This window comes from Lathamus discolor, chromosome 2 (genome assembly GCF_037157495.1).
Source record: "Lathamus discolor isolate bLatDis1 chromosome 2, bLatDis1.hap1, whole genome shotgun sequence".
Taxonomy (NCBI): Eukaryota; Metazoa; Chordata; class Aves; order Psittaciformes; family Psittacidae; genus Lathamus; species Lathamus discolor.
In genome coordinates, this window is record NC_088885.1 from 12,549,177 (window position 1) to 12,563,556 (window position 14,380).

The 14,380-nt window shown below is 42.8% G+C and overlaps 1 protein-coding gene and 1 long non-coding RNA gene across 9 annotated transcripts in view; one reads left to right on the forward strand and one right to left on the reverse strand.

The window, feature by feature from the left end:
- Positions 1-7,039, forward strand: part of AMPH (amphiphysin) — a 109,580-nt gene extending 102,541 nt beyond the window's left edge. For all 4 annotated transcript variants that reach the window (XM_065665741.1, XM_065665742.1, XM_065665744.1 and 1 more), the window contains 3 exons: positions 1,084-1,350; positions 3,104-3,205; positions 5,881-7,039. In XM_065665741.1, coding sequence (XP_065521813.1) covers positions 1,084-1,350; positions 3,104-3,205; positions 5,881-5,988 — 477 coding nt within the window. In that variant the 3' untranslated portion in view covers positions 5,989-7,039. The remainder of the gene's footprint in view (positions 1-1,083; positions 1,351-3,103; positions 3,206-5,880) is intronic.
- On the reverse strand, positions 804-14,290 carry LOC136007681 (uncharacterized). Of its 5 annotated transcripts, XR_010609807.1 has the most exons (6): positions 11,681-14,290; positions 11,430-11,568; positions 10,291-10,467; positions 9,174-9,354; positions 2,567-6,169; positions 804-1,638 (listed from the first exon to the last, which is right to left on the reverse strand). It is a non-coding gene; the product is annotated as an uncharacterized LOC136007681 (long non-coding RNA). The 5 variants fall into 5 exon arrangements; XR_010609809.1 differs by having other exon boundaries at positions 9,174-9,292; positions 11,430-14,290; XR_010609810.1 differs by having other exon boundaries at positions 2,567-2,670; positions 11,430-14,290.
- Positions 14,291-14,380: the final 90 nt, after the last annotated feature.

A 14,380-nucleotide genomic window follows, 5' to 3' on the forward strand; every position in this document is an offset into this window, starting at 1 on the left:
GAGTCCTTAGTTTGGGTTGTGCCTACCTTTGTGCCCCTGTGCTCCCCTGGGCTTGTGGAAATGGGGCTTGATGGGCTGATGGCTCCTGTGAGGGGCCTAGAAGCAGCATGGGCAGGATATTGTTCCTGCTGTAGTCTCTCTGTGCTCCTCTGTGGAGGCAAGCTTTACCACATAACCTAACAAACAGTGCTGTCTGGAGAAACAGGCAGAGAAAGTAATGAATTTTTCTTGCCTCCTGGCACCATGTGCTATCAATAGCATTACTTTGTTTTACATAAATCGTGGTGGTCAAGCCATGTATCTGCATCCAGCCTGCTGCCTTTTCTTCTGCAACCCTCTGAGGAGCTGGGGAGCAGCTCCTAGAGCAGACTCTGCAGCTGGGCAGCCAGTTGCCACCTCTGTTACTGCATGTTGTATTTCTGCTTATAGTAGGGTGGTCTGGCAAAGGATTGGTGAACACATTCTTTTCAGGTTGGATGCTCCAGCAAGTTTCATTAACTGCTTTTTGCCCCAAACTTCATTATTGGCCAGATGCTACCTACTTAGCCTTTTTGCTTTCTCTGCCCTCAGTTGCATTGCTGTAAATCAGGATAAATCTCATTCGGCCAAAGAAAAAGGTCATGTTTCCTTCTTTCATCACTTTTGTCTCACTATCACCTTGCTGACTTGAATTCCCAAAGAACTATGGGATGGTGACTCTTGGAACTCGTGGCTTTACCCAAATCCACCCACAGATAAGAAAGAGCAGAGTGGAGGAGAAAGGTCTGTTAATTTCAATGCACATTGAAAATGACATCCCAAACTATCTGCAGAGCGTTTTTATTATTTACTGCATTGATTTGCGGTAACATAGAAAGAAGACCCAGGAGGATGAAATGGAACAGTAAAAACAGGGAAGGGGTTACTCATTTATATTCTTGCACAAGTACTGTTTTCTTAATGTATACATGTCTTAATGTAGAAAGAAAAGGAAGAGAAGGAAATCTCCATTCTCATATATGCCCTGTGCAGTAAGCAGACAATTGTGGTTTGCTGTTTGAGATGAAGTACTGAATGCTCTTGGTTTGGTTTTGTTTTTCCCAGGACAAGGTCAGCAGCATCCCTTCAGTAGTAATAGAGCCAGCATCAAACAATGAGGGGGAGGGAGAAGAACACGAAGCTGTCGTGAACGAGTCCAAAGATGCTGCAGCGGAGATGGGCACTCAGGGCACTGACATCTCTCCCAGTGAAACTTCCCAGGCTGGAACTGAGGAGAAACCTGCAGAAGAAATCCAGGCTGCACCTTCTCAGGATCAGCCTGTTCCAGCAGAAGACACAGCTTCTGCAATGCCACCCGGCTTTCTCTTTAAGGTCTGCTTCTTCATTCTTCTTGTAGGCATCCGCTCAGATCTAGCTTCCGTGGACGTGTCTGTCTGTGCAGCTAGTGTGATGATTTCTTGAGGCTGAAGGATGCTTAGTTTAACAGCCAGACACATGCCCACACAAATACACACAGGCACAACTTTAATACTGTGCTGTTGCTTTGTATGTGTATTCTGAGACGATACATTTTCTGCACACTGTTGTTGTGGTGCATATCCTTACGTAGCTCTAAGACTCGCTGAAGTAGAAGAGCTCCTTCATCTCACCAAATTGCTGCTGAAAATTCATACACTGAGTAAAACTGGACTGCCAGAATTAGTCAGCAATATTGTATGATAGATGCCAATGATATATCTAATATACTAACAATATATTTGATCTTTAAGGTCCCTTCCCACCCAAACCATCCTGTGATTCTATGAATATTAAATATTGGAATTCTGGCCTGAAAATCAATAGTGAAAGTTCTGGTTATGTTGGAACCCATGGGACTTCTGTAGTTGATGGTTATAAAGCCAAAATGTCATTCCCTGACTTCAGTAATATTATAGTTATAACTGTTAGGGAAATCAAACAGTAAAGTTTAATGAGGCATAAGAAGTTCTCTCCTTGGCTGGCAAGATCCCGAGGGTTTCCTGGTTCACAAGGTTCTTTGATAATGCTTCTCACTTCAGAATCACTGAGCAGCTCCTTGAGGATGGATGAACTTTACATGTTTCCTATTCTAATTTGCATAGTTCAGACTAATTAGTCCCATAGCACTCCATAAGTATTTCATTCCTCTTGGTCTATCCTCATTGCTCAGTATTTTCAGCAAATTTAGAGATTAAAGTGAGGGTGAGCAGTATTGTGCAGCTCTGACTCGGACATGCTGACATAGTTCATCTCTTGTTTTTCATCACTCTCTCGGGTCAGACATAAGTAAAGAGAAGCAGAATAGATGCCAACCATCTGGCTCTTGATGCCATTTTCTTTCATTATTGCAGAGTTACTATGGCACTGGCTGTGCTTTGAGAAAACTAGAATAGCAGATCTCTTAAGGAGATAGAACCATTTAATTAAAATGGTCTGTTCACAATGACATGCTGATCCTGCCGATGTTTTAATAATCACACCTTTGAAAGACAGGTATTTTTGGCAAGCCCATCTGCCAGTGAATGGGAGCTCTCTGGGGCAAGCATTAAATAGGGTTCCCATTACTCACCTCTTTGATCACATGTTGAAATGGGTGCTGTATGTCCCACATAAATTTCCATGGATGTTTGCAGCAAGAATAGTATCCAGTGGCCACAGCAGGAGAATGAGAATCTGAAATAAAAGTTCCTGAAAGGCTTTCCCACATTTATTTGCAAATCCTGCTACCCCTCTCTCATTGGGAATGAAAGCAAGTTCCTCACACAGAAGGAGTGAGGGTGGCACGACTTGCCCAAGAGGCAGGACTGATGGGGTGTTATAATATCACCTATCCTTGAGATACTGGGGCAGGATCTTGGGTTTCCTTAAGTAGCCTCAAGAAGACTTATTTAAGCTGTTCCTGCTTCCAAGGAAATGAATAGAAAACTGTGATATGAATCAATCTCAACCTTGTTGATTTGAATGTACCTGTCTATAGCCTTATGTTTGCACAAAGGCAGCGCGGTATTCTTTGGGGGTTGTTTGGGGTTCTTTTAAGATTGGACATAATCTTGTTAAGAAAATGTCTCCATTTTGATCCCATCACGTTTGGTGTTATTTCCTTCAGGTTGAAGTCCTACATGATTTCGAGGCAGCTAACAGCGATGAGCTTAATTTAAAACGGGGAGATATTGTACTAGTAATTCCTTCTGAGACCACAGCTGATCAGGTAAAACCAAGTGTCTTTCTTTTGTTAACATTTATCTTTATCTTACTGTTTTGCTTACAGATTATAGGTAATGGGCATGTGTATTCAAAATGCCACTGCTGTCAGAAATCACAAAGATTTTTGTCTTTGGACTGGGTTTTGAGGCTAAAATGGCACTGTTGGCTACAGCTTAAGTCCCAGATATATGCTACTAGCAGGATCCAACCTCAGCTTTTTTATTAGGGCTTTTTTTATGCTACTTTGTACTGGATTTAATGCAGGCACACAAAGACTTAATACAGAAAATGGCTTACAAATTGTGCATTATGTTGCTGTATATCAACTTGTCTTATCGCTGCAGTAAAATCAATTGCATGGTCCCTAGATGTTCAGAGTTTTTATGTATAAATTTGGAGAAATGATACAAATTCTCCCACAGAGAACACTGAGGCCGCACGCAAATTGTGTTGTCTTACAGCCGAAGGGCACAGAGCTGCATGAGTCTAAAGCTAACTCTGCCCTCTGGAAGCCTGAACCTGAATTCAGCAACAGTTTAATTTCATTTAAGAGATCTAATTTTGTTTTAACAGTGTGTTTCATTTGAGTTTTAAACAGTTTTATTCCATAGGTGAAATTGAGTTGCACTGAAGTGAACTGATTTTTGGCCACTGCTTTAAAAGAGAAGACTGTGCTGCACAGTTAGCACCCACCACTTACATGGGCATCTGGTAGGGCCAGCAGCATAGGTGAAAGTCTCCCATTTACTTGGGGGTTGAGAAGTGGGGATCTGGATCCTGCCTATTCAGGTAGCTAAAAGCACTGCTCTCAGTGAAGAATACTTCTTAAAATAGGTCTAAATACTAATGCCCTAAGCGCGTATGAGTGCTGGGGGCTGTGCTTGAAATTGTTTTAGTGACGGATGCTGCCTAAAGGGAGGTAATAACCAGTGTTCATCATCTCAGCTGAGCTCTCTTTGAATACAAGAGACAAATAATGAGGTTTAGTGTTTGTGTTGGGCTTTTTTCTATTATTTCAGAATTAAAGATGTTTCTTTCAGCAAGGCACTTTGCTCTTTTTATAGGAATAGATTCTTTTATCCTTACTCAAATTATGCTGCATCTTACCTCATGGGCAGTTCAAGTGATTTCAATAGCAATATTTGCAGAATAGGACACTGCTGTAAGGATAGCAAAATGTGCTCTTTGTCTTCAGTCTCTTTTACTTAGGATGTTATGTATTAAATAAGCTTAATCTTCACTTGGTGAATCCATGAGGTATATTCTTGTGCACATCAAAATGCCATTAGCATTAATTGGAGTAAATTGTGTGCAGTGATGGAGAAAATAAACCTTTATGTATTCATGTTTCTGAAACTATTCTGGTCATATCTTTATTACTCAGTACGTATTTGCCCTTCATGTTTAACATCACTATAAAGCTTAATCTCTTTGTCTATCACTAGGTACTTTGCTGATTTATATAGTCTTTTTATCTTTGTTATTCTTTATTCTCCTTCAAAATTGACCTGTCTAAAGCCATATTTTTAATATTGCTGGTAACAACAGCTTGTGTTCTCTATTCAAAGCAAACCAGTCCCACCCAGTGGCTTTTCCATTAGCCCTGAGTTGAAGATTTTATCCAGTAAAACTCTTCATTCCCGCATACAATCCAGGCTGCCTGTGGTACAAAGCTGCAGTTCCTCTGTCTTTTCTCTCGGCTATTCCACATGCTTCGAAAACATGCCCCTCATTGCACGTACCCAGCCAGTGCTGTACTGTATCTGCTGTAATGGTGCTTATTTTGGGGCAGAGAGCCACTGCACCCCCACATGCAGCTACTGAGCAATTGTGTCTCAGTGGTGTATGTGAAGATGTGTCCAAGCTACTCTATCTCCTTGTGTCCTCTTTCTGCAATAATACATATGGCAGTATTAGAAATACTCGCTTGTCACGGCTTTGCTCTGGCTCCTGTTCGTAAAAGGGACAAGGCATGGAGTGACTGAGTTAGTGAGATGAGAATAGGTTGATCATTGTTAAAACTCCTGAGTTGATTTTATTCCAGGTAGAATTGATCACAACCCTTTCCAACAAGAAATCTCCCTTTTGATTGCTTGCACTGCTGGTGATTTGTTTGCAGTTTTACATGTCGAGTTCTGGTTTAAGTTTCCAGGAGTTAAAGTAACTGCATATTAACTAAGTCTGAGTTTCTAGAGAGAGTAATTCTGGCGATTGCAAGAACTGTTATTTCTTCTGACTGCCAATACATGAACAAGAGAAAAGAACTCTCGGGGGGGAAAAAATACAATTGAAAACTATTTTTTCCCCATCTATGGTATTGTGCAATGTCTCTGGCCTGCTGCTGTGCTCTTACTGCGCAACTGTGCCAATATTATTGTGGCAGCTTTGTAAAAGATCTGCACAAATGCAGATCTGGTGTAATACTGGATGGCCTGGAAGTCTGATTATCCAATTTTGAGTTCAGTTACATGGGCTGAAGGCCACACCATATACTTGCAGTCACTCGGTCTCATGGAATTGTGGTCTGGCAGAACAGAGAAAACTGTGCAACATCAGAGGCCGCTTTTAAAGCAAAGTACCAAATCCTTTAGCCATGTGACCGAAACATCCTCAGGTCAGAAGCTCATAGCAGGGGATCAGAGAGATATGAGGTTTAAGAGACTGTCTTTTTGCTTGCAGGAGGCTGGCTGGTTGACAGGCATTAAGGAATCCGAGTGGCTTCAGTACAGGGATGCAAATAGCTATAAAGGACTTTTCCCAGAGAACTTCACGCGCCATCTGGAATAGTTCTCCGTGCCGGCAGCCGAACGTGGTATGAAGCTCAGTCAGTAGGTTTTTAACCTCTTGGAAACACAGGAGCCCACCTTTTGTAGTTTGAGCTGTGAACGGTTTACAGACTGGTGCCAGACAAAGCTTGTTGAAACATATCGAAATGAGCATGAATGCAAACAGTTCAGTGAAGCAGTACCTGAAAACCAGAAAACTCAATAAAAAAAAACAATGTCGTTTGTTCACACGTACGTGGCAACAGGTTTGTTTGTGCTTTGTCAGAGCTATGGTGATCCTGTATTTGGTCCTTTCCCATGAAATCTGAAATTAGCTTCCTCAATACCAAAACCTTAACTTCTCTGCACTAAGTGTATTGTATTGAGTTGCACTGCAGAAGATTTAATTAGTTATCCTGTAGTAATGAGGTCAAACTATTACAAGTTTCATGTGTTGACAAGAATAATCAACCGCTGCAACGTTTTTCAATGTTATTTTTGGACATGCATAATATATATACACACAAGAACTTATATGTGTATATATAAGTGCATATAGGTATATATGCATTTTCACAACTTCATCGTAGTTCTTTGGCTGTGTAGTATCACCAGTACATGCATCGCTCTTTCACTGTCTGGCATTACAGGAAATGGTTTTGTTCCAGAGCAAAACTAGCTGCTCCATTGCCAAAACATGATACAGTATCTGTGTTTGTAATGTGAAATTTTCATTCTGAGATGATGAATAACATCATGCTCAAAGCTGCTAAACCTTTGAGAAGGCATGGCTCGGTCTCCTCCTCCAGCTGCAGCAGCTACAAGGAGATAATGTGGAGGGGGAGCTGTTATGACGCTAATCTCTACTTTTTTATTTAATTGGCTGAATCAATTGAAAACAAAGAAACAGAATTAATCTCTAAGAAGAAATAAACACAATATATTTTCACTATATGTATTTATGCAGCATACCTTCACAGAACCTTTTAATATATATAATGTATCCTGTATCAAAAAGTCATCTGTAACTTATGTTTTCCAGTGCTGTGTCATTAAAAATAAACCTTTGATCCAAAGAAGCTGTTTCATCTGTCGTGCTTTTGAAGCTTTGTAACACACAAGTTCTATAGTTTATATGTTGTAGTGAAAAATCTAATCTGAATTTAATACCTCTTTTGCCAAAGAAGCACGGCATAAGAGATGCATCATTTAAACTCTTGCTCTCAACCCTAGTCGTGGGCCAGAGATCCGAAAGGTCTGAACCCCAGCTCAGCACATCTCCTAGCTGCTCCTCCTGTTCCAGACTCTGACCACCACCTAATATCCATCCACAAGCACCAAGGGATTGTCTCTGTGCTTGAGCACAGATTGCTACCTCTTAGTAATTTCTTTGGTTTTTATCCATTGATTTTGTGTGGAAAGAAGGTTCTCCAGGAATCTGCTCTGTTGTGCTTGCTGACGCATGGAAGAAGCAAAGCTTTAGGAACATCTGTATTTTACCAGCAATTCAGTTATTTTTCATGATTTTTTTTTGGTTGGGAGCTTGTTTTGGTGCAACTGGAATCTGTTTCTGCTCTATTTCTAATGAATTTGTCAGATTTCAGTTGAAGAAACAGATTTTTTTTGTTGCCGTGGAAGAGGAGGAAAGTTGGTTTCTCTGTTTTTTCAGAATACAGTAGCTTTAAAAAGCAAGTCTGATGATAGCTGTGTTTTGTGGAGAAGCTGAATGATGAAACCATGATAGCTGGGGTTTTGGCTCTGAAATGTCACAGTGAGCAATCAGAGTCCAAAGAGGTTGCAGGAAAGCACTTTGATTTGCTGTTCAGATTTCCCTTCTAACAGAAGGAGTTCATGAATAGAAATGTATTTATCGTTTTGGGTTAACTAGTTTTGTGTTTAACTTTTGGGTTTATGCTAGTTTTGTTTGTTAGATAATCAGACCTGTCTCTCAGCCACTTTTACCACCTGCAGCTCCTGAGATTAATAGTATAAAATAATTGTATTTCTCTGTGATCTATAGACACCTATTCTAGGGCAAGAAAAGAAAATCCTTTCCGCTATGTACTGCTGTTACCTACTGGTGGTACCCTCACCCACCAAGTTACATTAGCTCAGAATCATTTCTCCCTTTTCTTGGATTCTTCTCATTGAAACACCATAATGGATTTGGCAAATTACTGAATTTAATGCTTTCAGAGTGATTGTAAAACAATAACACACTGTATCTTGGTGGCTGGAAAGACTTACTTATGCCTAAGACACCACCAACCTTGAAAGATTTAGTGACCCAGTCTCCTGATCCTGTGGCCTGGTCATGCTCAGTCTGGCCTTGGAAGTACAACAAAATAACTGAAGATGGACGAACATCTCATGTGAGCGAATATACTGTGTCTTTGCAGCTCATCTATCTGGTGGTGGTATGAATAATGAGAAACGTATAAGCTGAATGACATTTCTGTCCCTTTTCTCCTCTTCCTGCTCCTCTCCACACCTTGCTATACCTTTTCCAGACCTCACAGCTGGGTATATCTGCCCCTGCTGCAAGAAGAGGGAGGCAAGGCTGAGTGGGTATGGTCCTGCTCAGATTATGTAGCATTTGATTCCAGGATGCTCTGATTACTGATGCCTTAGACATGAAATAAATCATAGTCTCTTTAAGCTCATGCTTAATGAAAATTCCATAGTGTCTTGCTGACACAGGGAAAAAGGCATCAAAAGAAAGTCACCATGATGGGTAGGTTAGGTGGATGGGGTTTACAAGACTCTTCATACCCATGTGCAAGCAGAGCATGAGTGAGTATTAGAGCGGTAGAAGATGGAAGTACCACGCTGCTTGAAAGATGAAATCAGATTTTACAGTTACTTTTTAAACAGATGTAATTTAAAAGATCTCTCTTTTTGTGTTTAGAACACTAAGGTGACAGTTGATGAAGCACCACCTGATAAGCCAGTTCCCAGCTACAGAAAGAAGTTAGTTCAGTTAATGAAGACGTATCTCTGAAAGCAGCACAGCAGAGTGTGAAGTGCTGTAATTATCAGTGCCACTGTCAGCTCTGATGTGCTCTCTGGTGGTGAGATGTTCACTACAGCCAAGGGGACTGCAGTGGACGTGATGCAAGCAATCAGGTGAGAATATGAAGTGGACAACCTAGATACATACATTCATACACCTTGCTAAATGCGTAACATTATGTATAAGATAATTACCTTTGGAAGACTCCTCTCTTAGTCTTCATCCATGTGATTTCAGCTCTGATGCTGCCCTTGTGTGTAGCACATCTCTGGCAGCATCTGTGTTTCTCTCGCACAGGTGTCTTCACCCTGACCTGTTTAATCACCACAGAAGCCTCACATAGGGAAAACTTTAGTGTTTTCCAAATGGTGTCTCCTGTAACAGACAGGACCTTATAATTAAGATTGATCTGGCAAAGCTGAAATCATTCCAAAGGGAATTGTGTTGCATATGCAGGTGCTTAACAACAGTTAAGGAAAATCTGAGTGAAAAGAAAATGCCCAGACATTAAAGTTGCACTCTGAGTATGCAAGACTTCTGTCCCACCACAGGCACTGTAAAAGCAGTGCTGAGAACAAAGCAGCACGTAAACCTGCAGATATACTCCCAGGAGCCAGTGAGACCCACAACTGGGGAAGAGGGTCAACAAATGCAAAGGTCCTGAAAGTCCTTCCTCCAATAGAGGCCTGGCAGGAGGAAGGCTTTTTTCCACTGAGCTGCCGGGCAGGGCAAGGGGTAGGAAGTTTTCTAGACTCCAAAGAGGAGACCACATGGGTTGCTGCTTGTCCTCTGTAGCACCTTGTTTAGGGCTTCTCAAGGCCCTTTGGGCTCGGTTCTTGCTCACTGCACCTCCAAGGTACCATTCATGCCCTGGCTCTCTCTGGCTCCATTACCCAGTGCAAACTCAGAGTTTGATCCCCATCCATCACGTTCTCACTCTTCAGGAAACAGGGACAGCTTGGCCTGTCTTCCTGTTGCTGCTTTGTGTACCTGCGACTTACATTTGCCAGGCTGCAGAATAAGGAGACAGGGGCCAGAAGGATGAGATGGGGGCAGAAGGAAGAGAAAGCAGGAGAAGTTAAAGGGCAGAAAATTAAAAGAAGGGCAGAATGCACAAGAAGGGCTGAAGATGGCAAGAAGGGAAGAAGGCGGTGTAGGACAAAAGGAGAAAGGCGAAAAGAGGAGAAAATCAGCAAAAGGAAAGAAAAATGAGAAGGGCAGAAGATGGAGAGAAGGGCAGAAGAAGGACACAAGGGCAGAGGAAGGAAAGAAAGTGTGTGGCAAAAGAAATCAGTAGTTTAATGTACCAACCTTTCCTTCCAGACCTAGTGCTAGACTTCATCACAAGTTCTCTAATGTAGATCCTTACGTATGAGCTGTCAGTTGCAGCATGAGAGCTGTAGGGGGTTCTCTTCTGCAATAACTTCAGCTTGATTGTTGTCTTGTCTCAGATTGTCTTCCAGAAAACAGCAAGATCTTCATGCTGTTCTGTAGAAAAAGGTCAGTTAAATGCATCAGAACCAAGTCTCATGGTTGGGGGTTGTTGCTATTATAAAAACCAGAACATCTTTCAGTTTTGGTGACTCTTCACTAAGAGTGACATCACCTAAGGAAATCCCTTGGGGTAAATCAAGAAAGAAAAAGGTTTGCCTCAGTAGTGAGCTCTCTGCTCACAAGGGTGGGTTCCAGTTTTGGATATATTTTTTTGTTTGCCATTTATGCAAGTGTTAACCAAAGGAAATGGGAAATAATGCAGCGTTAGTTAACACACCCACAGGTGGCACAGCCTCATGGGATGGATTTACTGCTCCTCAGAACTCCTTTGCCCCCCCTCGAGTCTGACCCTGTCCCTGTAAGGAAGCTGTAAGAAGGGCAGTGACAATGTGGCTGTTGAGTGCAAATTCAGCATTGAGAAAGACCCCACCAAGCCATCTGCGCCCCTACAGTGAGCAAAGTGACTTCGCAAGACGTTCCGACCTCCTGCTTTGCTAGTGGGCATGTACCACAATAGAAAGCTATAGGGGCCTGCACAAAGACACACTCTGCTTTCTGAACCGGATCCTCAAGTGTTTGACAACACACCGGAATATCCCCACCTACTTTCCCCATCAGCTTTGGATCCGACACCCTGTGCACGCAGCCAAATACCAAAGATGCTTCCAAGCCAGCGCACGCTTTGCAGGCACGCGCTACAGCCAGCACCAGCCAAGCTGTTATCACACTTTAACAGCAAAAAGGGCATGGTCATAGGTCTGGCAGGATTGCCACTGCGTAGGTTTACAGGATGGCAGGTGAGGTTATCCAAAAGAAGAAAAAAAATCTTCCCACCACCTTTCAAGCTCCATCTTTAGAATAAAAACCCACTTACATCATTTGCACAGCAGAATAGCAGGGCAGAAGTGAAGAAAAGCTTGAAGCATGGTTCAAGACTGCAGGTGTAACAGACTCACTTTGTACTTCTCTGCTGGTAGAGATTCTTGTTTTATTTTCTCCTTGGTTTCTGTTTGGAGTTGATCAAAACTTCAGTTAAGTTAAACCAAGTCTCTTAATTGACTTGTGTGGGGCTTCTCATCTAACACAGCAGCAAACCTGCAAAGCAAAGAGCACAGATATTTACATTTCCATTCTGCCAACAGAAAATTGTGTTTCCTTACATAATACCCAGAGTTTGGAGAGGCCACCCTGGGGTGCGGCATCTCACCTTCCCTGTGACTAGATGCAGTTGCTAGTACAGCTATACTACCACTGAGCTCCCAAATGGCTGCTGGTTATTCTTCCTGGCCTTCGGCATTCAGGCTGTGTGATGAGCAGTAATCTGGGACCCTTCAAATTCATCAAGCTCCGTTTTCCTATTTTTTCTCCCTTTTTACTGGTAGGGGACCTGAGAAAAAGCATCTGACCCCAGGCATTATTTAGCAGCTTCAAATAGCGCAAAAGCAGTGGTAAAATTGCTTCAGATTACAAAATGACTTTGTAAACCAGTTACAGTAATTGTGTCTGCGTGCATGAGAGGGAGGAGGTGAGTTTGTGCCACTTGTGCACAAGCACTCATCAGGCTGTTAAAATTCAGCAGGGTTCAGCCAAGCGGCTTTACCTCCACATCACCCGCCCGCTGCCAGCGCTGCCTCTCCGGATGATGCCCAGGTGAGTCATTTCCTCTCCTCCGTGCAGCCCTCTGTCCCTGTTGGGGCAGCTCTCAGCTTCCTCTTCCTCTGGGAGGCAGACGCTGGCGAGAGCTCTCAGGATGCTGCTGCTCCTGCTCCTGGCTGCAGCCTGGTCTCGTAGGTTCCCCTTGTCGCCACGGCACACAGCAGTGGCAAGAGGCACCTGTATTGACGCTTGTGAGCAAACAGCAGGCTAAGAGTGTTTGTTCTGTTTCCTCTCCTCCTTTCTAGATGGGCGAGCAGAAATGCTTCTGAGGCAGAGGCGAGCATCCATCACCAGAGAGCCAACTAAAACTGCACAGATTGAGTGCGTATTCGAAGGCATATCAGGGGCTGTCTTCCAGACTCTCTATGTACATTGGTACCGGCATCTACCCTCCAGAGCTCCCGAATGGATTTTGTTTATCCAAACAGGTCAAGCTCATTATGATAATGATTCCTACAGGAACAAGTATTCTTCTTCGAAAAAAGGCCCGAACATCTGCACTTTCACCATCAATGACATCAACCCCAATGATGAAGGCACCTACTACTGTGCCTACTGGCAGAACCACAGAACTGACAAACCTCAGGTAGCCTGTACAGAAAGCTGTACCCCGAGTGGCAGGCTTTCTGTCAAGTGCAGAGAGCCACACCTGCACCTTCCTGCCTCTAAAGCATCCCAACAGCTTTATGCTGAGTATTTAAGTACAAATAAAGGACAAAGAGAAAAGCAAAGAAACGCACCATGCTACAGCTCAGCTGGTACCATGTTCTGTACTGGGGAAAAGGAGCCCTCCTGAGGGTGATGGTACTACAGCTGAATTGTACAGTAACACAAATCAACTTTGCATAATACAGATACTTTCCTGAGGTACCAAAAATGTTACCAAAGCAGGCAGAGTGTTCTAGGAAAGGCTTCTGAGACAGCTTTAGGGTATTCAAGGGGAGAACATCCTTGGGAGAAGAGCTGGGCTGAACAACGAGGTTTTATATGTGTGCTCAGCAGGTAAGTCTGAGAGGAATGTACTGGATAGAATCATGTAGAAAGAAAATTATACATGAATTTTTCATGAAGAAAACTTATTTTAGATGGATTTTTTTAAGGTCCCTTCTACACTGTTACTGCTGTGGTTTAATTTGCCAGTAAATTCAACCCCCTCCATAGCAGTGAGTTGAAGAACAAACATTGGATGGGCTGAATGAGTCATTTCCTCCTCCCAGCTGTTCGATGCTTTCTCCACTCGAAGGGCTTTAGAACCTTTTGCCTTTATTTCATTCCCAGGTTTAACCTGCTAAGGCAGCATGTTGCTGCTTCCACTCTTTCTTGCAGCTTCATTTTGGTCCCGTAAGCCCTTTATTCCTCTCCCCCATCCTTCCCATGCACGGAGAACACTCTCCTTGCTCCAAACTCCAGCAATTTCTTCCCCTCACACCATTTCTCTGCTTCTCCTTCCAGGTGGACACACATGGACAGTGCCAGTGCAAACCCCAAAGCTCCAAACGCAGATGCAGGGCACATCCACCATCATTTTGTGCCAATTGCAAGCTGAAGTCACCATGCATTGGTACAAGCATCTTCCCGGACAGCCACCAACGAGGATTCTGTATGTGGGGGGAAAGTCAGCTACTTTTGATGACAGCAGCGACAGGAGGAGATTTCAAGTTCAGACACATCCTAAGTATCATTATACTCTCATGATAAATGATTTGACTCCAAGGGATTCTGGTACTTACTACTGTGCATATTGGTATTACAACGCGTCACAGCGTTAGTTGGGCAAAGATAAGCTGTACAAAAAGGTGTTTTGTGGTCTGAACTCTGTAAAAAGTACTTGCCTGTTCCAGCCCTCTCTCATGATTTTCTGCAGCAGGATATGTAAAGCAACAATAGCTTGTGACAGCTGTTAAAGATGTGATGTTAGTAATCAGTAAGTATATCATTTCAGTACTCACACGTATTTGTAACATCCAGAAACTGGAGAGTTCCATCACTTCAGGGTAAATACAGGAAACATTGCTCTTAAAATGAAGGCTTGATTGTACTGAAAGCACTCACCTGACTATGCACATGGACTGTCTGTGTGGGTAAACAACTGTCCACTGTAATTTTCTCTTTATTAGAATCCTTCGAGGAAGCAGAGAAACAGATCTCCATCCCCTCAGTGCTTTCTCTTCATAAAAAAACAGGAATAGAAATGAGACTGGATGATCTTGCACATCCTACTTTGTTTTTTGTCTTGCTCTGCATTGCGGTC